This window comes from Zophobas morio, unplaced genomic scaffold, assembly GCF_036711695.1.
Source record: "Zophobas morio isolate AGI-343-1 ecotype UQ-CSIRO unplaced genomic scaffold, CSIRO_AGI_Zmor_V1 ptg000022l, whole genome shotgun sequence".
Classification (NCBI taxonomy): Eukaryota; Metazoa; Arthropoda; class Insecta; order Coleoptera; family Tenebrionidae; genus Zophobas; species Zophobas morio.
In genome coordinates, this window is record NW_026972127.1 from 9,378,039 (window position 1) to 9,402,851 (window position 24,813).

Genomic DNA, 24,813 nt, shown 5'->3' on the forward strand with positions numbered 1-24,813 from the left:
TCAGAATAAGATCAAAACGTGCGAATTGTGTTGAACAAGCGAAAATCAGAAAAAATGAAGTGGGAGATGTTACGCTGTTTGTTTGTTATCGAACGATCCTTTATTTAAAAAATGATGCTCTGAGAGAAATGTGAACGTTATATCAGAAAATGTGATGTTTGCATATAAATGCGAAAGATCGACAAAATTAGTCTTCACCAAGTTTGTATGTAGTATGAATATTCGATTTTTAAATCAGCCATTGCCACAAACGGCGACAAAATTTCCAAATTTCTAGAACTGGTTGCCTATTTAAAGAGAACAAAATAAAACTAGTACTGGCAAAGATCTAAAACACTCATTATTTTAAAAATCTGCCCAATAAAACCACTTTCTTATTGTAATTTTAAAGTTTTTTTTTTCGTACGTTGCTTCATTTATGATTACATAGGTTGATTAATTATCGTTATCAGTAACACAAATTACTGAAAATTATTTTCAGCTTTAAATAACGTTCTATTTCTTTTTTTAAAACACTGTGTATATTCACAAGTTTTATCCACACGACGACAAAACGCTTTCCTTCATTTAACTATCCGTAAAATGTTGTAACCCAAATGTTAAGAATAACCCTAGTTGCTAATTAAAAAAAATTGGGATAATTTGGCAACGTTGCACAAATTTTCAAAAATAAAGTCTGTTTATAAAATCTAGAAAGAAAACAGAGGAGATTTCAATAGTAAATCGGAATTTACACCCAAAAAAAAAACTTTGTAGAAATGAAAATGGTTTTAGTTCACGTTGTACAAAAGTCGTACAATTTTTTTGTATCAGTAATTTATTAATGACGTATCGAGAACACACCCTGTATCTAAAGTCCCCTCTTAATATTTATTGATATTTTTCTGTGTTATTAAGCTTTTCTTTTACACATTGAAATTCCTTTTCTTTTACAGTAAGATCTTCATCAATTAATATAAATTTTTCCATAAGCTAGGGAAGTACCATTTGATCGAAAAAAAGTAGTTTCGTAGACCATGAAATTTAGTTCTAAAACGGGATCTCAGCGATTTGATGTTTGGTTTGACAGTTAGTCAACCATGACTGTCAAACTATACAAAGAACGTGTTGGTGTTGCCAACATATTTTTACTTTCCAAGCTTAATTAAAAAATATTGTAATCGGGTCCCTCCGGCAAACGACTATTTTCGTGTTTTCTAGAAGTTTCATTATCCCTAAGGTTTGAAAAAATATGTCTCCCATTTCCGTTTTCTGTGGTTTGTCTGCCTATCGTCTATTGTCTGTGGCGATTTTCATAAAACAGATAGTGTGTTCAGAATATCGAGTGAATGGCAAAATTTGTCCAATCATCCCCACCGATGACGTAAATCAAGATTTTGCATGGGAAATACTATTTAAATTTGTGCTTGTGGTTTATGAATCCGCCATGAGTTTTCCCCCCAGGATCCAAGTTTTATCAAAAAAATCGAAATAATGTAACAACCTTTTATACTTTTATAAGCTGATCATATATCATTTTTCTTACATTGTGACTGGTATTTTCTATATTACTTCCCGAGCGTAAGCGAACTTCACTTTTAAGTTTTCTCGATCTTTCATGACCCCTAGAGTACGAAGAAATAGGTCCCCCGTTTCCGTCTGTCTGTCTATCTGTCTGTGTCTGTCTGTCCGTCTGTCTGTCGTCCTGATTTTTATTAGACAGATAATCTCCGAAAGTACTGGGCCGATTGTCAAATTTTGTATTTATATTAGGAATATTATGTAGATAGTAAAACGCTAACCAAAATTTGTCTAAACATCGCTACCAATCTAAAAATCAAAATTATAAAACAACATTTTGCAATGTAAGTAATTTTGAATCTGCCAAACTGATATTTTGAAATCTTGCAGATGTTTTAAATTTATGGTAAGTATAATAAATTTTTAGTCAAAATATATTTGTTTATTGCCTCCAAAAAATTGATGACGTCATCTCAAAATTTTGCCGGATAGATCCTACCTAAAATATGCAAAATATGATCAGTACATAATTTATCACTGTATTCATATATTATAAATTTGCTTAAACAGGGTGACTCAAAAAAATTAATGGATGCGTGAATTTATTTTATTGATTTAATCAGGAACTGCAAAACCGAATCCTTTGAAATCTTGGAGATGTTTTAAAGTTATCATAAGCATCGTAAATTTTTGAGCAAAATGTATTTGCTCATCCCCCCTAAAAAATTGATGACGTTACCTCAAAATAATGCTGGATATACCCTATCTTAAATGTGCAAAATATGATGAGTCTATACTTGTAATTTATTTTTAATATATAATTAATATTTTTTTAATTTACTTATACAGGGTGTCTTAGAAAAATTAATGATTGAGTTGTTAAAAAATAAATATCCAATCAGATTCAGGAATATATCTCGTTACAATGGAAATTTGCAATTTAACACCTTAAAATAAGTTTTATCTTAACAAATACTACGCCCGCCCACCGCCCCCTATTTTCTCAGAGGATGTCATTTTTCAAAATCAGTCTTATCTTACCAAGTACTAGGCCCGCCCACTAGCCCCCTATTTTTTCAGAGGATATTTTATCTGCCAAAATCAGTCTGATCTTACCAAGTACTAGGCCCGCCCACCCGCCCACTATTTTTTAGAGGATACGTGATTTGCCAAAATCAGTCTTAACTTACCAAGGACTAGCCCCGCCCACCCGCCCCCTATTTTCCCAGAGGATACGTCATTTGCCAAAATAGACTTATCTTAGTAAGTACGAGCAAATACTACCATCTGAGAAAATAAAGAACGGGTGGGTGGTGCTAGTACTTACTAACATAAGTCTTATTTGGGCAAATGGCATATCCTCGGAAAAAAGAGGAGGCGGGCGGGCGGGCGTAGCGTTTGGTAAGATAAGACTGATTTTGGCAAATAACAAATCCTCTGAGAAAATAGGGGGCGGGTGGGCGGGCCTAGTACTTGTTAAGATAAGACTGATTTTGGCAAGTGAAATGTCCTCTGAGAAAATAGGGGGCGGGTGGGCGGGGCTAGTATTTGGTAAGATAAGACTGATTTTGGCAAGTGCCATATCCTCTGAGAAAATAGGGGGTGGGTGGGGGGGCTAATACTTGGTAAGATATGACTAATTTTGGCAAATGACATCCTCTGGGAAAATAGGGGGCGGGTGGGAGGGCCTAGTATTTGTTAAGTTAAAACTAATTTTTCCCCTATTATTCTTGTAAAAACTTGTGAAATTAAAAGGTGTTAAATTGCAAATTTCCATAGTAACGAGTTAAATTCCTTTATTATATCTATCCGAATTGTGCAAAATATGAGATGTGTCAATTTATTTTATTGGTTAATTCAGGAACGACTCACTCCATTTTCCCAGAAAATTTTGGGAATACAATACTGTTATTTTTAGTATTACACTGCACCAATCCAAATTGATATACATGTCCTTGCAAAAATGTTTATGACGTGATCACAAAATTGTGTAAAGTAAAAACTCAACTCAAAAATGCTGGATATATTTCACTGTACTTTAGGTGCGAGGGAAGTTCTGTCGAAACAGTTTTCGACCAATTTTTTTTGTTATTTCTCAGGTTGTCATATTATTTTCGAAGAAACGGGATTTGTTCGACTATACTTCAGAGACGAGGGAAGTTCCATGTAAACAATTTCAAAAATATTTCTAAATTATCGTGTAGGCCGTAAACAGCAAACCAAAATTTGTTCAATCATCCCCACCAAAAATTTGATGACATTAGGGTCAACATTTTGGTGAATAAATTCTATTTAAAACTTGCAAAATAATATACTTCGGCACCTATAATTTATAACCACTTCAAACGTAGATTTTTGAAAAAAAATCTAAATTTGTCGACGACATTTAGAATTGACCTTTGGAACTACGAGCGACTACTCTGAACTTTTGCACATTTTTTTAAAGTTAACATAAACATAGTAAATTGCTGATCAGAATTCATCTATTCATCCTCTTTAAAAACTTGATGTGATTTCGAAATTTTGTTTGGTAAATCTTGTTTAAAACAAATAACGTCACAACTATACTATAAACAAATCAGTAAGTCAAAGTAGGTCTCAATAACGTTAGACCAATTTTACTTCTCGAGCGTAAGCTTTATCGTAATAGTGAATGGCTATTATCATGTTTTTTCGACGTCTTATGGCCCCTAGAGTATGAAAAAATAGATCTATCGTCTGCCGTCTGCCTGTTTATCATCTGCGATTGTTAGGCAGATAGTAAAACACTACCCATACCCACAATTTGTCATCCCCATAATATCACAACGTCACTTCAACATTTTTTACGATAAACACTATTTAAATTTTATAAAATAACATACACCTGTATTTAGGGTTTATGAATCCGCCTTGCACTTTTCCCATAGACATCTATAGCTTTCCGCAAAAAATCCAAATTGTATAACAATCTTCTATATTTATACTTAGATCACCTTTTTTTTTCTTAAACTGCGAATGGTACTCTCTATATTTTTTTAACTAACAAGGTTATCTGTGAATCCAAACCAGGATTTATTACACTATACTTCAGGGCTAGAGGAAATCCTCTCTTAATAACTTTAGACATTTTTTTAACATTAAACTTTAAGAATGGTTTGACGACTATAACAGTCTTCATGTGTTATGAGAATAGGATCCATTTCACGAGTAAGCTATACTTCATGTTTCTTCGACTTTCCATGGCTCCTAGAATATGAGAAAGTAGGGCCCCAATTTCATCCTCCCATTGTCTGCTGTCGTCTCTTAGTGTACTTACCAGACAATCTTCGAAAATAGTGGACTGTATCTTGTGAAATTTTAAATGTATTTCCGGATTATCGTGTAGATGGTAAGCAACAAACGAAAATTTCAAAACGCCAAAATTTTCCTGAATAAATCCTCCCCACCAAAAATTTTATGACGTCACCTCAAAAGTAAAGTAAGTAAACATATATATTGTACTTGTGATTTATGAATCTGCCCTGAGATTTGGTCCCAGGCAAATTTTCTCACAAATTCTTGTCTAATCTGGATTCTACTTGAACTCCACTTGTAAAGTTTTTCGCTTTGAAATCCATTCTTGGTAACTTTTTGGTTTAATTTTATATTTTACTGTCTTTTTCGTCATGCAGCTTATTAAACTTTATAAACTCCAGCAAAAAAAAATGTTTCTTACAATTCTTCGTTTTCATCTTTCCCTTTTTAGTATCTTTGTAACAATATTCTTGACTTACTCAAATTTTCATGACATCGGCTCTCAATCTCAACAACATATTTGTTTATTCTCCTAATGGAAGCTTTTGCTTATTTGCTGACTGAAAGAAATCAAGATTCGCTATGAAAAGGTCTGAAATAGCTCAAGTTTTCAGAAGAAAAAAAAATGTGTTATTAATATAGCAATTATTTTTTTAACGCTTTCACTGTAAAAAAATCCTAATACTTTCTCATATTACTTATCAGTATATGGGCAATTTTTTGGTTTCGTTTACGAGAATCATTTTAGGAAACTAATACAATACCTTTTGGATACCAAAGATTTATGGTTCTATGCAGAGTATTCTCTAATGAAGTTCTCAGACAATTTTTGAAATATTTTCCCAATAAACTTTATCTTGGAGCTCTCTGATAAAATCTTCTGACATTTTTTGCAAGAATGAAATATTCTTCCAGTCGAATTTATCTTAGAATTCTTGAATAAAATCTTCCAATAATTTTTGGAAGCTTGAAATAAATCCCCAGTCAAGTTAATCCTGGAATTCTCTCATAAAATCTTTTCCCACTATAGTTTCGTTTGTATAAGGATCAGAAAACCCATCTTTTTCAATTATTTCAACATATTTATAATTGAAAATAACCAAAATTGGTTTTTTTAACCAGAACCATATTTAGAAACCAATTTTTCTTAATTCATTTTTGACATTTTAAATACCGACACTCAAAAAACAGAACATACAAGCCAAACACCGCAAAACCAATTAAACTAAGTAACAAAATAAAGCTCGCCTGCGTCATAACGACGCACATTACAACCCACATTAAACCGAATCTATATTTGCTCGCTTTCTTCTCAGTGTATCTCGTGCTAAGCAAACTTCGCGCGTATTTATTTTTGGAATCATAATTTGTATTATTAGAGGGTGGTGCCCATTTAACAAATTAAAATCAATAGGTCTTGTTTAAAGGTTTCACCGGAATCGATTCCGGCCGGACCTACGATGCAAGGAAGTTATTGTTTTCCGGTATCCGTCCTAAATGGCGAAGCGCACGTTATTTACTATTTTTCATTACTTTTATCAGCATCCAGCAGCGGCTAAAAAAGACACTCCTTAATATCTAATTTTCAAGTTGGCATTTTTATAAACATTTTCTTAATTAAATAGAGTCCTTTCGTGCCGGGGATCTGTTCGTAATAGCTTTAATACAATTTTGGTTGGGATTTTTATAATTTTCGCCAACATAAATTGTGAAAAAGTGATCTAGAATAGTAATGAGCACGAGATATCATGAACTATTCAGATTCAAATGAGGGGTTGATGTTTATGCATTGGTTGGGGCTCTTAAGGGTTATAAAAAAGGGGATTAATCATCCGAACTGTAACTAAATTAGGTCACCGAACTGGGAAGCGAAATTAATAGCTGGATTTAAAATGGCAAAATTCATAAAGCAGGTTTTGTTAAACAAGAAAGAAAGTATATCCCAAGGGTTCTATTTTTTGAAAATTTCAGGTTCTTTGTAAGTGCGCTAAGTCTCCACTTCCCATCGAGCAATTTCGAAACAAAATCAATTTACCCCAGATCAGGTAAAAACCGGCACTCCTCCGCACCAATTGCCGCCATATTTCGCCCGAACTCTTTGACTCAAGTTCTCGGTAAACTTTTTACGACATTAGTTTCACCACTTCCGCTAACTCTTTAGCAATACCTTCAGATGGAACTGGCGGATTAGGGCGGCGGCAATTACAGGCCGATAAAGCGGCGATAAATCCTGGCTGGAACCGTCGCCGTATTCCCATTAGCCCCCATTGACTCTTTAAATAGTGCACAATGATGTGCGAATTTGCATTTCGGTCAATTCCTGAATTACGCCGGAACGAGTTTTGCAGAACCGGCGCATCCACCATTTCTCCGAATGACGAAGCCGCAGCGGGCAGAAAGCCGGCTATTATTTTGCCTAATTAGAGCCGTGAAATTCCGAGGAGGAATTTATTGTTCCACGAAATTCTACACTCTCTGGAATTTCAATCTATATCATATTGTTGTTTTCCGGTTGGGCGGAATTCGACTCGGTGGAATAGCTGTCCTCGAGGCCACGTTGGTTAATTAATTATTAAATGGTTGCAGCAATGGAAAGCGGGATATAATCTGCATTGAACACCTATCTATATTTGCAATAATTGTCGACAAATATATAAATAAAGTGTACAAGTAAACATTAGTACCAGTGGCAAAATTTTGAGCTAGAAAAGAATTTCTGGAGAAGACACAGTGATAATTCATTTTATATCTTCAAAATTTCTAAACAGTTTGAAAACTTGCTTTCCCCGGACCGGGTAAACAAAACCAGGAAAATAAACCTTGCAAATCTCGGTCGTTTATATTCACTGATGTTGTCGTATTAAACATGCTGCGAAAATAATTCCTCTTTGTAGTTTGTTTTTACTTACCATTTTTAAACTGAGCTTAATGGATCCCTAGATTAAAGTTTAATTACAATCTCTCTTCCACTCCCTGCCATTTTTTCCCAGTTATCGAATTCCCGAAATGCTTTTCAGCGAGCTTCCCGAAACTTAGATTGCCTGACTGAACCCATTTAATTGTGAAACACGAGATAATTTACTACGCATACTATTGCCATCTATTCGCTCATTTTTAATTTAAGTCGAGAAATTAATGGCCCCGTAAAGTGGTTCCAGCGAAACTCTTCCAACATCTAACCCTGATTAAATATTAGTGAAACGTCAACGAGGTGTACTCCGAAACCGATTTTAAGAATGCTTTTACGAGGGCACGTTGCCGCAAATCCGAACACGATCTCTTTATTTGAGAGCGAGTGACTGAATGAGGGCTGCCCGCGAAGGGAGCCACATTTTTTAGAAAAAGGCCACAGAAATAAACCGTTTAACCGCCTCTGACAGCTAAGGTCGAAAGATACGTGAAAAGGCGAACAATGAATTGTAGAAATGCGAGCGCGCTTTTGGAAAACGTTTAATGCCTTTAGAGCTAATTTTTTACTACTGATACAGTGTCATTTTCTACTGTAGTAGAAAATAAAGAACGGCATATACATGTTCGTTTTTATTTAAGCCTTGAATCTAATGAAAGTCTGAGTGGTTCCAACAGGACTCTTTCGAGATCTAATCCTGATTAAATATTAGTGAACCGTCAACGAGGTGTATTCAGAAACCGATTCTAAGGATGTTTTTTACGATGTCACGTAGCCGCAAATAGGAACACGATCTCCTTATTTGAGATCATATGACCCAACGAGGTTTACCCTCGAAGGGCGCTACATTTTTCCGAGTGCCCCTTGAGGGAGCAATTCGCAGCTCATAATATGTCTCGATCAATATTTATCAAATCACACGAGTTCTGCACGGATAATGACATTAATGTTGCCTCACAGCGGTTGACAAAGTGTCTGCGCGCTGAAATATGTTTGTTGGGGTGTATTACGAAAAAACTTCTATTTCAGGATGACATGGCTAATTTTAGACTGATATGAATTAATGGCTCTATTTGCCAATGGTAGGCATCGATTGGGGCCGGATTTAGAAAATCGCTTTAAATCCTAGCATGCAACTTACATTTCAATTCTACCACTGATTGGTTCGTCGATTTTCAAGGCTCCAGCGTGGGTGGAAGTTCATTTCTTGTGATTCCTTCAGAGGCAGTGACGCTGACATTGACAATTATTGAAGAGGAATTTTTATTTATTTGATTTCTTGATTTCTGAGAGAGGGAATAATAGACACTCGATAAGCGAGGGAGGATAAAGTGTCAGGCAAAGTTTTTTTTAATATGATTACCACTGAGAAGGCAGTTGAAGGCATCGGTGGAAAACAATGAACGTCACTTCTTTTTTTAATTAAGTACCACTGGATTTTCATTTGATTGAATCAATTTCTTCAACAATGATTTGACATAGGAAGAAATATATTGGTAGTCCTGAATATTGTCCTTGATACAAACACCTTGTTTAGGAAAAACCACTAAGTGTTCACCCAAAATTCAAAATTAATTTAAATTCTAAATATCTGGATTTTATCTCATTTATCATAAAATTTTAGCTTTTACATCGAACTAAAAACCTCTATTTAGAGTAGTGGAATTTTTTGATGGAAAAATGATAAGTTATTTAAAAATTGACTGTCATTAAATCATTCTGATCAGATATTAAGTTTGATCTCTGGAAATTAAAAATATCATGTGTCTTAGTGAGAATTCAAAACTCGTTTTTATTCAAATTTTACTTTTTCTTCCGAACTGAAAACCTTCACTAAGAACAGTGATTTTTTATGGAAAAGAGATAGGAAATCATTTAAAAATTGACCAGAAACCTATCAATTAATCATTCATCAAATTATTATCAGATATTAAATTTGTTCCTTGGAAAATAACACAGGTATTTAAAATCCTGAAAAATTACAAAGTACAGTTTTTGAGGATAATGGAGAAACTAATGAAAATATTTCAAAAATAATATTACCGCATAATATAGTTATGGAAGGATAGTTAAAAAACCGTTCCAACAATTTGAAATCGTATATCTCTATCAAAATTCAAAAATTATTTTTCCAGAAATGCCAAATGGAAATTTCAAAGCGAATTCGAGACCATAAATATGGTATATTTTCCGAATCAGAACGTCGGAATGTATAGATATCCCAGAATTTTTTATGAATGTTTAGACAACTTTATCAAAAGCTCAATTTTTCAGTACTCCCTTTCTGAAAATTGTGGACCACTTTCAAAAATTACCTAAAAAGATTTTTTTGTAGATTTCGACCTTTAAAAGTTACTTTTGGCCTCATTTTCTCGAAAACACCTATCAGTTTTCTAGAACCTCCTAACGAAATATCAAAATTTTTGGATTTTGGAAAAAGTTTAATTTCAAAGCCAGCATTTCAAAAATCTTCCTTCGGGATAATAAACATACACTTTCCGAATTAGCACACCGATATCTATATTTTTGAATTTTTTATGAATTTTTAGACAATTTTTATAAAAGTTCAATTTTTCAATACTCCCTCCTCACTTATGAAAACTTCGACCCTTTTTGACCACCTTCACAAATTACCTAAAGAGATTTTTTTTGTAGATTTCAAACTTTGAAAGTTTTTTCATTTCCTGGAAAACTCCCATCATTTTTGCAGAATCTCCTGACGAAATACTGAAATTTTTGGATTTTGAAAAAAGTTTAAATTCAAAGCAAGCATTTCTAAAATCTTGCTCCGGGACCATAAACACGGTAGACTTTCCGAATTAGGACACCAAAATCTATATTCTAGCATTTTTTATGAATTTTTAGACAATCTTTTCAAAACCTCAATTTTTGCTATATGAAAATTTCGACTCTTTAGACCACTTTCGAAAATTATGTAACCGAAAAAGATTTTTTTATAGATTTTAAGCTCTAGAAGTTACTTTTGGCCTCATTTCTTCGAATCTCTATTATTATCTACTTGTAAATTTTTTGAATTTTGAAATAAAAATTAAATTTCAAAGGGAATATTTTTAAAGTTTTGCTCCGGGGTCATAAACACGGTATACTTTCCGAATCAGAACGTCGAAATCTATGTCGCAAAATTGTTTATGAATTTTTATACAACTTTTAACAAAAGCTCAGTTCAATAATCCGTTTCCTTATACTATTTACTTCCTACTTTTTTTGACCATCTTCTAAAATTACATAAAGAAAGTATTTTGTTGATTTCAAGTTTCAGAAGTTTCATTTGGTTTAATTTCCTCGAAAACTCTTACCATATGCAAATTTTTGAATTCTGAAATTTTGAACTTTTCAAAAGCTCAAGTTTTCCATGCTTTCCCCATTATGAAAATTACGACTTTTTGACGACCTTCTAAAATTACCTGAAGAAATGTTTTTGTAGATGTAATAATCCAAAAGTTACTTTTGGCCTCACTTTTTTTTCGAAAAATCACTTATCTAGATGGTCTAACAAATTTGGAAACTTTTGATTTAAAAAAATTAAATTTCAAGTCGAATATTTGTAAAATCTTGCTTCCGGACCACAAACATGTTACACTTTTTGAATCAGCACTTTGAGGCCTAAAACCCAAAATTTTTTGTGAATTTTTGTACAATTTTTTGAAAAGCCCAGTTTTCCAATATAAAAATTTCTAAATGTTTCTTCGGCCACCTGCGAAAATTATCTGAATTTTTTTCCAGATTTCAACCTTCAGAAGTTACTTTTGGTTTCATTTTTTTGAAAATTGATACAATTTTTTTAGAATCGCCTAAACAAATAAGGACATTTTTTGATTTACAAAAATTTGAATTTCAAGTCTAATATATTTCTAAAATTTTACTGTGGAACCAACAACATTTTACATTTTTAGAATTGACAATTCCAGATCTATAACTTAGAATTTTTTGTGAATTTTTATGCAATTTTTTCTAAAGCCCAAATTTAAATACTTCCATATCCAAAACATGTCAATAAAAATTTAAACTTTTTTCAACCTCCATCTAAAATTAGCTAATTAGATTTTTTTGTTTATTTCAACCTGCAGAAGTTGCTTTTGAAAATATTTCAAAAAAGTGAGTACTTCACAAAATAATTATGGAGAGATAGTTTCAGAACTTATTCTAACAACATGATATCATGTGTCTCAGTCAAAATCAAAACTCTTTTTATGCAAATTTTAGTTTTTCTTCCGAACTGAAAACCTCCACTAAGTACAGTTTTTTTTTTATGGAAAAAACATAGAAAATCATTTTAATCATTCATCAATCATCAAATATTAAATTTATTCCTTGGAAAATGACAGAGGTATTTAAAATCCTGAAAAATTACAATTTAGAATTTTTTTAGGATCATGCATAAATTAAAAAAAATATTTCGAAAATATTATTACCTCATAACATAATTATGGAAGGATAGTTGAAGAACTGTTCCAACAATATCAAATCATGTTTCTGTCAAAATTCAAAAATGATTTTATTCAAATTTTAGCTTTTCTTTCACACTGAAAATCTCCAGTAAACATATTGATTTTTTTTTAATTATTAGTTATAATTCAAAAATTCAACATAGAAGTTTAGAAGACGAGAAAGAACGAAAAACACGAAGAAGGACGAAAAAGGACGAAAAAGGAGAAAAAGGACGAAAAAGCATAATAAAGTCGAAAAAGGACAAAAAGTACGAAAAGGACGAAAAAGGATAATAAGGACGAAAAAGGACGATAAGGACGAAAAGGACGAAAAGGTCGAAAAGGTCGAAAAAGGACGGAAAGGACGAAAATGGACGATAAGGACGAAAAAGTCCGGAAAGGACGATAATGGACGATAAGGACGAAAAAGGACGAAAAGGACAAAAAGGACGAAAAAGGACGAAAATGGACGATGAGGACCAAAAGGGTGAAAAAGGACGAAAAGGACGAAAAACGATAATAAGGACGAAAAAGGATAATAAGGACGAAAATTGACGAAAAAGGACGAGAAAGGACAAAAAGGACGAAAGAGGACGAAAAAGGACGAGAAAGGAGGAAAAGGACGAAAGGACGAAAAGGACGAAAAAGGATAACACGAACGAAAAAGGACGGAAAAGGACGAAAAAGGAGGAAAAGGACGAATAGGACAAAAAAGGATAATAAGGACGAAAAAGGACGATAAGGACGATAAGGATGGAAAGGACGAAAAGGACGAAAAAGGACAAAAATGGACGAAAAGGATGGTAAGGACGAGAAGGACGAGAAGGACGAAAAAGGACGAAAAAAGACGAAAAAGGACGAAAAAGAACGAAAAGGACGAAAGAACAGATAAGTATTTAAAAGCTCAAGAAGGAAAAATTACACTTTATTCAGGATAATGCTTAAACTGCTGAAAATATTTAAAAAATATTATGATGAGGACGAAAAGGACGAAAAGGACGAAATAGGCAAAAAAGGACGAAGAAGGACGAAAAGGACGAAAGAGGACGAAAGAGGACAAAAAGGACGAATAAGGACGAAAAAGGACGAAACGGACGAGAAAGGACGAACGGGACGAAAAAGGACGAAAGGGATGAAAAAGGATAATAAGGGCGAAAAGAACGGAATAGAACGAAAAACGACGAAAAAGGGCGAAAAAAGACGAAAAAGGAAGAAAAAGGACAATAATGATGAAAAAGGACGATTATGACGATAAGGATGAAAAGGACGAAACGGACGAAAAGGACGAAAAAGGACGAAAATGGACGAAAAGGATGATAAGAACGAGAAGGACGGAAAAGAACGAAAAAGGACGAAAAAGGACAAAAAATGTCGAAAAGGACGAAAAAGGACAAAAAATTACGAAAAGGACGAAAGAACAGATAAGTATTTAAAATCTCAAGAAGGACAAATTACAGTTTATTCAGGATAATACTGAAAATATTTAAAAAATATTATTACCCCATAGTGTAGTTATAGAAGGATCCTTAAAGAACACTTCTAACAATACAAGATCATGCATCTTTGTCAAAATTCAAAACTCATTTTATTAATATTTTAGCTTTTCTTCCGAAATCAAAACCTCCAATTAGCACAGTGATTTTTTAAAGAAAAATTATAAGTTATAATTCAACACAGAATTCTTTCATTACATTATTATCCATCAGTTATGAAGTTTGATGCTTAGAAAATGATAGAGACATTAAAAATTCTCAATAAGCACAATTTACAGTTTTCCAAGGATAATGTTGAAAATGTTTCAAAAATGTTATTACTTCATAGGATAATTATGGAGAGATAATTAAAAAACTTCTTCTAACAACATGATACCATGTATCTCAGTCAAAATTCAAAACTCGGTTTATTTAAATGTTAGTTTTTCTTCCAAACTGAAAACCTCCACTAAGAAAGGTGATTTTTTATGGAAAAGACATAGGAAATCATTAAAAAAATGACCAGAAACCTATCATTTAATCATTCATCAATTATCAGATATTAAATTTGTTCCTTGAAAAAAAAAACAGAGGTATTTAAAATCCCGAAAAATTACAAATTACAGTTTTTTGAGGATAATGGAGAAACTAATGAAAATATTTCAAAAATATTGTTCCCTCATAATATAGTTATGGAAGGATAGTTAATAAACTATTCGAAAAATATGAAATCACGTATAGCTTTTCTTCCGAAATCAACACCTCCACTTAGCGCAGTGATTTTTTAAAGAAAAATTGATTATAATTTTCCCAAGATAACGTTCAAAATATTTCAAAAATGTGATTACTTCCTAGGATAGTTATGGAAAGATAGTTAAATTACTTCTTCTAACAACATGAAATCATTTATCTCAGTCAAAATTTTATTCAAATTTTAGCTTTCCTTCCCAACTGAAAATTTCCACTTTGGGCAGTAATTTTTTAGAGAAAAAATTCGAAAGTTCAACACAGAAGTCTTTCATTAGATGATTCGTCAATTATGATATATGATCTTTGGAAATTGAGACCGTTATTTAAAATCCCAACAAGGGAAATTTACAATTTTTCGTAGATAGTTCAGAAACTAACATAGTATTTCCACAAAAATTTAGTATATAAGTAATTAACGGCAATGTAACAACTTAAATCTCTCTAATGTCGCAAATTGTGGTTTCATTGGTATGTCCAAGACTTTAAAAGCAAGAAAAAGGTACCTCCTGTCTGTTTTCGAATTTTTAGTTAGCAACAATGGAAAATTTTCGCCCGTCTGCAATAATTTCTAAATAAAAACAAAAGAAGCGAAAAACGAAATTAACCCAACTAAAGCGCTTTGCTAACTTTCCCCGAATAGAGCGTCGCTCCACCGTAAACTCTCCGTCTGGATATCCTCATTGTTTCTTGAATAATTAAATTCATACACTTGCGAACTTTTCGTCAGCAAGCAAGCAACACCGAACATAATTCACCATATAAGTATTTACATTCCGAATGTAAACTGCTGTATTTGATATATCCAAGCCCGAAAATAGCTCCCGGACTAACCATAAACAAAACCTTTCCCCACACACTCAATAAAAACAAAATCTTCCGGTTATAAAGCATTTTGAAAATTCCAACAAGTGATTGTTAAACCTTTTGAAATCTTCGTTAAAAGGGACAGTGCTAAACAGGCTGTGACGCACAATTAAGTGATTAGGGCGCACCCCGACCACATCTAATTATTTTTTATGACACCGCGGCTTAATTCCCTTTTTGCGGACCATCCGGACCCTTTTGATGAATGCCCAGCGGCGATGATTTGTATTAAATTTCCTATTCAGTTTGCTGGGCGAAATTCGTCGGACCAAAAGACTCGGAATATCTCTTTCGGGGGAATCTGCAATCCTTGTACAGCAGACGTTTCATTCCCTTTATGAGGGTGCATGGAATTTCCTTAATAAATCAGGGACTTTGGAGGTAGCGAATACCCAAGGAAGAAATTATCATGCGAAATAACCGCAAGTAATAAGCTTCAGAAATTGTTTTTGCCCGTCTTATTTAGAACTGCGAATAACTGTTGCTGTATCAGTAATTTGGTTCTGAAATCGAGAAAAACTCGCAAATTTATGACAATGGAATTTAGAACTTCTGCGTCGATAAATTCTGCCCCGAAAAATTAAAATGGGTAATAGAACGAGGCAGTAAATGCTTTAAAATGCTCTGAAAGCTGCGTACATCTATGAAAACTGAAATGTGACTGGATTTTATCGACTTTTTATTTCTCCTACCGCAAGATTAGGCGTGGAACGTCCTCTTGCAATAAATGGTTATTTACTTTTTTACGCCGCTGTCTACATTGTTCTAGAAGCTTAAGAATAATAAGAGCACGGGAAAAAGGTAATTTGATTACTATGTAATGTTCTACAAGGGCAGTAAGGATTCGCTGAAAATCTTAATCAAAATAATATTTCAATTAGGTCTGCTTTATTCCGGTGCTAATTGCGCCATACTTTCCACCAACTTATCCGAGGTAATGAAAGTAATTAAAAATTACATATAGGCATAAATTAAATATACCGAACAAGTAATATCTTTCGCTCCCTCATTTTCCCTTCTACGACTTGTCTCCTTCAGCTTCGGTCATTATCTCACTGCGTACGCGCATATTTTCTCACTAGACCTATTAGTTTTAGTTCTACGAAGCAATTTATTACGAGATCGTATATTACGTGCAATGATTTATGTCATAGGTATGTACCATGTTTAACAAAAGTAAGGCTATTTTATTTAATTTTGCACAGTCACCTACAATAAAATGTGATTTTGAACCGCCAAATCGAAACAAACAATTTAAAAAATTGGTCTAAAGTTATTTAGACAGAACTTCCCCCGCCCCTTAAATACCAACTGGCCCACGAGCTATTGCAGAAAAAAATTCTTGTAAATTGATTGTGATAAAAATGAAGGCGGATTCATATACCACGAGTAGAAGTATACATTATTTTTTATTTAGATAACTTTAGGCAAGATTAGACAAGTTCGGCTTAGCGTTCTATCAGCTATACGATTTTCTTGAATCATATATAAAATTTGGCAACAATCGATCCAGTAGTTTCGGAGATTATCTGTTTCATACAAATCGACGCAGAAAGGCAGACTACAGACAGACGGAAACAGAAGACCTAAAGTAATTTTGCTATTGATATTGTGTTTTACCAAAATTTTAGAAGTCAATGTGAAGTTTCAAATTCTCCATTTTATTCTTTTGTAATGGGTCCATAGGATGAATGGCTACTTTCATATTTTCTCGACGTTTCATTACGTCCAGTGTACAAAAAAATAGGTCTCTCGTTTCCGTATATCTGCCTGCCTGTCATCCGTTTTTGTTAATTTTTATTAGACAAACTACCTTCGAAACTACTGGAGTGCTTATTGTCAAATTTTATACGTTGTTTAAGAATGTCGTGTGGGTTGAGCTACCTATCAGGCGCGTCCCCAGGGTTGCGGATAGGGGGAGACCGGCATTGTCTGGGGAAGGGAGGTCTGGGGAGGGCGGATATGCCCCCCGGAACTAAACACTCCTGGGGGTGGTGGAAGTCCGACCTGGATTTTTTTTTTTTTTTTTTTTTCCCTTCTCCAGATATGTAGGTTAGGGCTGAGGCTCGTCTTGCCTGGACATGCCTTGGTGGTTGTCGGCTTAGACGGCCGCGAAGGCGGTTCAGTAGAGGAGGGCTGGAAATAAACGTGCCCCCCCGGGATTAAACCCCTGGTGTGGGGTCGTCAAAACAGCCCCGCGGACAAGCTCCCGCGTGTTTGTGCCGTGCGTGGAGACCCGTAAGGTGGGATGAAGGAATCCTGGAGGTTGAGCCCCCCTTGGTGCAGTGTGTCACCAAGGCTGGGCAACACGCCTCTTTGGCCTGGATTTCCACCAAAACGGGAGGTCGGGACTAACCCATCTCAGATCAATCGGCTGTGTCGTCGGGTCAGACCGCCGACAGGGTGAGTCCTTGGGGGAAGTGTAGTCTGAGCACGAGTAGCCTCACTAGTTGAGGCTGCGTACTGCAGGATGAGCTTCCCTGGGGGCTATATCCTTCTGCTAGCCCTGACGTCGAAGTTCGGCGTCCCCTCGTTGGACTCCGTGGTGGGTGGGGACGCAGGAGGACGAAATCAAAATCCAGATTATGGAAATCGACACTAAAAAAACCACTGAGGAAGTGCCTTCGGGTGCACCTCAAACAGGAAACCCAGCCAATGTGGGTTCGCAGCCTCCTAGGAGGAAGCGAATCTGCGGGGCTGAGGTAAAAAGGCGGAGGAAGGCTCGTTTGCAGGCGGAGGCGGCGAATACCGACCCGCCGAAACCGGGTCCATCCTCCTCCGGGATAAACCCCAAGGGTAAAGGGCAGGCTACGATAGCCAACCCTAAACAAACCGCGGGGAAAAAGACCTCAGGGTCAAAGAAGAGAGTGAGGTCTTCAACCTCCACACCTCCGGCAGCTGAGAAGCAAAAGAGGATGAGGAGGCAGGAGACTACCTCTAGAGAACAGAGCTACAGGGAGGCGGCTGCAAGTCATCTCCGTGTAGCTGTGATTGATGTGCAGCATCCACTTGGTAAGCTGACTGCTGGCCAGGTGGAGATAGTACAAAAGGGCCTGATGGGAGCGCTGGACAGGCAACTGGACCAGTGCTTGGCATCGGGTAGACAAGCAGCCACTTTCAGGGGCATGAAGTACACAGGGGAAGTCCTAAGGATAACCTGTGAAGACGAGTTGTCCCTGAAATGGCTACAACAAACAGTGCGCTCCCTAACACCCTTGTGGGAGGGCGCACAACTTAACGTGGTCCCCTTGGCTGAGCTACCAAGGCTGGTGAGGGCGACCCTGTGGATACCGGGACCACCGGTGGATGCAGGAGTCGTACTTCGCCGCCTGGAGGGTCAGAACCAATGGGCCCACGTCAAAAAATGGCTTCTTTTCCATCGCGAGGCCAAACCCGAGGCTGCCTCTCCAGGCAACCTCTTTGTGTTTGGTCTTGGGATGGAAGAGGCCAAGATAATCAGGGAGAGAGAGGGCAGAATCAATTACATGCTGTCCTCTTTCAACCTGAAACTCAAGGAGAACGAGGCGTCGGCTCAGGAAGGGCAGACCCCTATGGAAGAGGTAGAAACCCCAGGGGAGGAAGCCTCTACCAGTGGGGGCAGGCCCGCCTGAGACATGTGCCTCGTGTCTCCTAGGACAATTATGGGATTTTTGGTTGCAGAGATGGCGCTGCAGCAGATAAATTTCATTCAGATTAACCTGCAGCATTGTCGCATGGCGACGACTGTTTTGTGTCGTCGTCTAGACAAGATGCAGAACACTATAGCAATAATCCAAGAACCATGGATTGTAAAATCCAGGATCGCAGGGTTGAGCAATTTAAATGGCACTGTTGTTTCAGGTACCACAATAGAATCTCCAAGGACATGCGTCTACATTCCGAGGAAAATTAAAGCCGTCCTCCTACCTCAGGTCAGCTCCAGGGATGTGACTGCGGTAAATGTTAAGTGTAACATAGGAAGAGGCGAAGAGCAACTGGTAATAGCATCCGTGTACTTACCACAGGGAGCACAGGAACCATGTCCAACATGGGAAATGGCGAACTTGGTGGAACACTGTGATACCGGAAATATAAACCTCATCATCGGTGCCGATGCGAATGCCCACTGTCTGTTGTGGGGGAGCAAAGACACTAATGATAGAGGAAGAACACTAGCTGAATATCTTTTATCAACAAATCTAGAGATTCTCAACCGAGGCTGCGAACCAACTTTCGTAACATCACGTAGTCAGTCAGTAATAGATATTACACTGGCTACATGGGATATCTCACAATATATAATGGGATGGCACGTCTCTAAAGAGGCGTCAGTGTCAGACCATAGATGGATCATGTATACATCAAAATGTATAGACATGGAGATAAAGACGTACAGGAACCCTAGGCTGACGAACTGGGCTTTATACAACGAAGAACTGGACGACAGACTGGGGACCTCCGTGCAGTCTATACCAACAGAATACAGTTCGACAGAAGACATAGAGAAAACCTTGACCATTATCAACGACTCTCTAATGTCAGCGTATGAGAAAAGTTGCCCCCTAAAGAAGGAAGGTCTGGGCAAAGGTACACCATGGTGGAACCGAAGGCTCAGCCTACTTCAATCGGGGCTAAGAAAACTTTTCAATAGAGCAAAAAACACTAAGAAAACTGAAGACTGGGAAGCCTATAAAGAGCACCGGAAAGAGTTTAAGAAAGAATTAAGAAAGAGGAAACGGGAAACGTGGAGATCCTTCTGCAGCGACATAACGTCGACTGCTTCGGCCGCAAGGCTGAAGAGAGTTCTCTCGAAGGACCACACACATCAACTAGGTTTCCTAAAGAAAGAAGATGGCGCCTTTACAGCCACCTTAGAAGAGTCCGCAGAACTTTTGCTGCAGACCATGTTTCCAGGCAGCACACGGACTACCTCCCATTCCAAAAGGGATGTAGTCGGTACTCAACCTTCCCCGAAGGACTGGGCGCTGGCTGCAAAGGTAGTCACGGAGGCAAGACTGGAGTGGGCAGTGGACAGCTTTTCCCCATACAAATCTCCAGGAGTTGACGGTATTTATCCCGCCCTCCTGCAGAGGGGAATGAGCAGACTACGCCCTATTTTGTTGCCAATGCTTCGGGCGTGTCTGGCTTTCAGCTACATACCGAATGCATGGCGAAAAGTAAAGGTTATCTTTATACCTAAGCCAGGACGACAAGATTACACCTTGGCTAAATCTTACAGACCAATTAGCTTAACATCATTCTTGCTGAAAACGCTAGAAAGACTAAGCGAAAAAGAGATTCGGGAGGCTGCTTTGAGCAAGCAACCTCTACATCCGAACCAACATGCCTACATCCAAGGAAGATCCACCGATACGGCCTTACACACAGTTGTAAACCGTATAGAGTGGGCGATGGAGAACAAACTCTTCACCTTAGGAATGTTTTTGGATATTGAAGGAGCGTTTGATAAAACGACCTTCAAAAGCATAGAACTAGCCCTACGAAAGCACGACGTGGACCCCACCCTAAGTAGGTGGGTGGCCAGTATGCTGAGGAATAGGGAAGTAATGATTAATGTAGGTGGCACTGAGATCGAGGCTGTTGTAGACAGGGGATGTCCTCAGGGAGGAGTTCTCTCTCCTGTACTGTGGGATACTGTCGTTGACAGCCTGATACGATGCCTCAATGATCTTGGCTACCACACAATTGGATACGCGGACGATCTGGTCATTCTGCTAACAGGAAAAAACGCAGATACATTATGTGAGATAATGCAAGCTGCAGTAAAAATAGTCGAGGAATGGTGCAACAGACATACCCTCTCCGTTAACGGAGAAAAGACGAAACTAATCCTGTTCACCAGGAAAAGGAAAATTGGCACACTACAGATGCCAAAAATATTTAACACAACGCTTCAACTTTCGGACGAAGTCAAATACCTGGGAGTTGTATTGGACTGGCGACTGAATTGGAAGAAGCATGTAGATGATAAAGTAGAAAAGGCACGCTCGGCTCTTTGGCAATGTCGTAGGGTGGTGGGAAGGTCGTGGGGTTTAAATCCCAAGATCGCCCTCTGGATCTACACGGCAATAGTCAGACCGATGCTGTGCTATGGAGCTTTAGTTTGGTGGCCCAGAGCCAGACAAAAAACAACAGCCCTGCAACTTGAACACGTTCAGAGAATGGCGTGTCTCAGTGTTACAGGAGCAATGAGGACCACTCCCACAGCGGCTCTGGAGACTCTCCTTTGCTTAGCACCTCTTAACCTTTACATAGAGGAAGCGGCAATGACGACGTCTCTAAGACTTCACTCTCTGGGAGTATGGAACAAGCAAGGCCGCACAACGAAGCACACTCGGATCTTAACGGAGGCGTTCAACAGAATACCCTTGTTGAGGATGGGTTGTGACCGAATGGGCACAAAATTAATATATGAGAAGACATATAGAATATCAATGAATGATAATTCAGAAGGACGAGCCGACATAGATATCTATGTCGATGGTGCCAAAACAGATAGTGGTTCAGGAGCCGGCATCTACTCCGAACAACTGAACGCACAAATCAGTGTACCTCTCGGCACCCACACGTCTGTCTTACAAACAGAACTGATGGGAATAATGCTGGGAGCTAGAATCATTGCTGAACGTGAAATCGGCAACAAATCAATACGCATACTTACTGACAGCAAGTCTGCACTACTAGCCCTGGACAGCTGTATGGTTCGATCCGGGCTGGTTTGGGAGTGCAGACAAACGCTAAAGTATGTAACGCAGAGGAATAGTGTGGAACTTTGTTGGATCAAAGGACACAGTGGCAACGAAGGAAACGAGAGGGCAGATGAGATGGCGAAGCGAGCCGCGCGCATGCCCTTCTGGGGACCCGAACCGGCAATCACGCCTTCGGTCGCCCTCTCGAACGAACTCGTAAAGCAATATACCCATAGACGCCATGAGCAGATATGGGCGACGTTGAGCAGCTGTCGGCATAGTAGAGCTTGTATGGCGACACCAGACCGTAAGTTGACAAAATTTTATCTCTCACTTTCAAGGGACAAACTGCGTAAACTGGTAGGATTCCTTACGGGACATTACCAGTTTAACAAACATCTACATACGATAGGGGTAGTAACAGACCCAATCTGTCGTGGATGCAATGAAGAAGAGGAAACAGCTGAGCACATTCTTCGTGAGTGTCCAGCCCTAGCCTCCTACAGGGAATCCATACTAGGGGACATCTGGCCTAGTATGGCAAATATCAGGGAGTTTCCACCCTCTGCATTACTCAGGTACATTCAAGCAGTTGGATGGCTTGACGAGTAGAGGAGCGGGAAAACACCCTGATATGGACTTGGGGAAGGTACAATGGGCCCAAAGGCGAGGCCTAAGTGCCGGCTGGCTACGGTCAGCCCCCATAAATTAAGAATCCAGAATCCAGAAGAATGTCGTGTAAATGGCAAAACATTAACCAAAATTTTGCTAATCATCCCGATGAAAAATTTGATGACGTCATTTCAAGGAATTATATTTTAAAATGATTTAAATGTAAAACAACAATATACTTCTACAGTTGTGGTGTATGAATCCGCTTTGAGTTTTTTCCCTAAACATCCAAATTTTCTCAAAAAAATTTGCATATTATAATAGCATTACCATTAACTCAGGGTATAACCGTCCATTACGTGCCAGTACGCGCAGTATTGATCAAATTAAAAACGAGTCACACCATTTTCTCAAAACTGTGAGAATACGCACATATTTATTTAATAAAGATAAAATAACAATTGTAATAATAATATTCAGAATTTAATTAACAATTTTAGTTCCATGTTTTGAGGAGACAAATTCATTCAAATCAAACAAATTTCTACGTGACATTCTTTCGATCTAAAAACGTAAATGCTCGAAGTTAAGCATGTTAATATTGCTGAGAAGACATTTTTCTCGTTGATTGTGTGCTTTAAATACATTTAGATTCACAAAACAAAAATCGCACAATTAAATTTTGTAATTTTTTAGAAAACGGGATTTGTTGAACTTGTATTTCAAACGTGAGAAAAGTTCTGTCGAAATAAGCTTCGACCAATTTTCTGTTTTCACCGTGTCTGCTTAAAATTTTGCAAAATCAAGTTTTATTTCGCAAATAAGGGACGAGAGAAGTTCTATCGAAATTACTTTAGACCATTTGTTTTAAATAACCAGAGTATACATTTAGTTAAAAATATATGTAATGGATAACTTTAAATAATTGGGGTTTACATACTAAAATTTTGCAATTAAGCCCTCAACTTTTTAAAAAGAAAATGAAAAGTTGTTTAGCTGTTTACTGTCTTTACAATAATTTTAAAAGATGTCTAAAATTGCCAAGTAATTGTTTCGGTAGTTTCATAAATTATATGTCTATGAAAGCCGTCAGTAAGCAAGCTGCAGAAAGACAAACGAGAAACTTGCTTTTCGTGTTCAATGAACTGTGAAAACATGAAATTAGACATTCCACGGAGTAGCTATCTGTCAAATGTATGATGTTGCTGTGTGTTTATCTATGCTTGGAACTTCCGATAGACAAATGAAAACGAGAAATTTGCATTTTCGTATTCCAGGAACTGTGTTATCCAAGTAGACTTAGCAATAACTATTCGTTACGATTGTCACAAGATATTTCTTGATCTACCTAGTGACTATTAATGCTTTGTGAGTTTTTGTTAGGTTGGCACTATATTTAAAATTTTATGATGGCATATCTGATGTCAAATTCAAATTTTGAGGACCAACTTAGTAGCTGCCATCTTGTCGTTGGTTTTTGGGCGTACTTATGTCAAAATTGATAACTGTGACCTGCCATTGCTGCCAATAATTCAGAATTGCCAACCCAAAAATTTGTTTCAATCATTATCCCACAATCACACTATATAATTTTGAAAAAGACTAAAGGTTTTTATCTGCGTGTGCGAAGTAACAAAAAATTATACTAAGGGGAATTGATCTCATAAATTTTTTAATAATATTTTTAAAAATTACGCACCTTTGATTCTTGAATTGATTAAACTTCTGTCTTGTTAATTTTTATTCCACACAACATTTTCAAACTTCAAAAAAAAAAACAAAACATCTGTATAACAATTCTAAACTACCTTTTTAGAATCTCAATAGAATTAACGCCATTTGCTGAAATTTTTAACTAAAACAAGAAAAACATGCAGTAATTGTAATGTGAAGACCCATCAATTTTTTATACACATATACAGGGTGTTTCATATAAAACTCCGCAGTCTCGTATCCTGAAAACGAATGGAGATGTGACGTAAAACTACATTTTTGTAAACTGCAAATTAAATGTATATATTTTTTCATAAATTTTCACAGATAATTAAGTAATGATTACGATGGTATAAAATATTTAATTGTATACTTTATTTGCAGACGATAAAAAAATTAAGTTTATGAATATAAAAAAATTAAATTTGAGTGAAATAAAGTGGAATTAGTAATATTACAACAACAACAACAAATTTTCAACGACCAAATCTTCTTGTGTCACAACTAAAATAAATGTAATGGCGTTAAATCTAGACAGCGAGCTGGTCACCGAACAGGACCTGTGATGCCGACCCAATTCT

At 36.8% G+C, this 24,813-nt stretch overlaps 2 protein-coding genes across 3 annotated transcripts in view; one reads left to right on the forward strand and one right to left on the reverse strand.

Annotated features, from left to right (window-relative positions):
- The window catches only part of LOC135133533 (inactive dipeptidyl peptidase 10), a 274,882-nt gene that overhangs the window by 247,439 nt on the left and 2,630 nt on the right, over positions 1–24,813 (reverse strand). The gene's annotated exons all lie outside the window — the stretch shown is intronic.
- LOC135133656 (uncharacterized) lies at positions 21,264–22,369 on the forward strand. The gene is made up of 2 exons (XM_064062111.1): positions 21,264–22,196; positions 22,249–22,369. Exons 1-2 carry the CDS (start codon positions 21,299–21,301, stop codon positions 22,269–22,271), a joined length of 921 nt encoding a protein of 306 aa, XP_063918181.1. The 5' UTR covers positions 21,264–21,298; the 3' UTR covers positions 22,272–22,369.

Bases quoted from the DNA above. Each gene is read 5' to 3' on its own strand.
- LOC135133656 (XM_064062111.1), top strand. From the start codon at position 21,299: ATGCTGTGCTATGGAGCTTTAGTTTGGTGGCCCAGAGCCAGACAAAAA. The intron at 22,197-22,248 runs GTATGGCGACAC...CTCACTTTCAAG, and splicing joins CTGTCGGCATAGTAGAGCTT to GGACAAACTGCGTAAACTGG.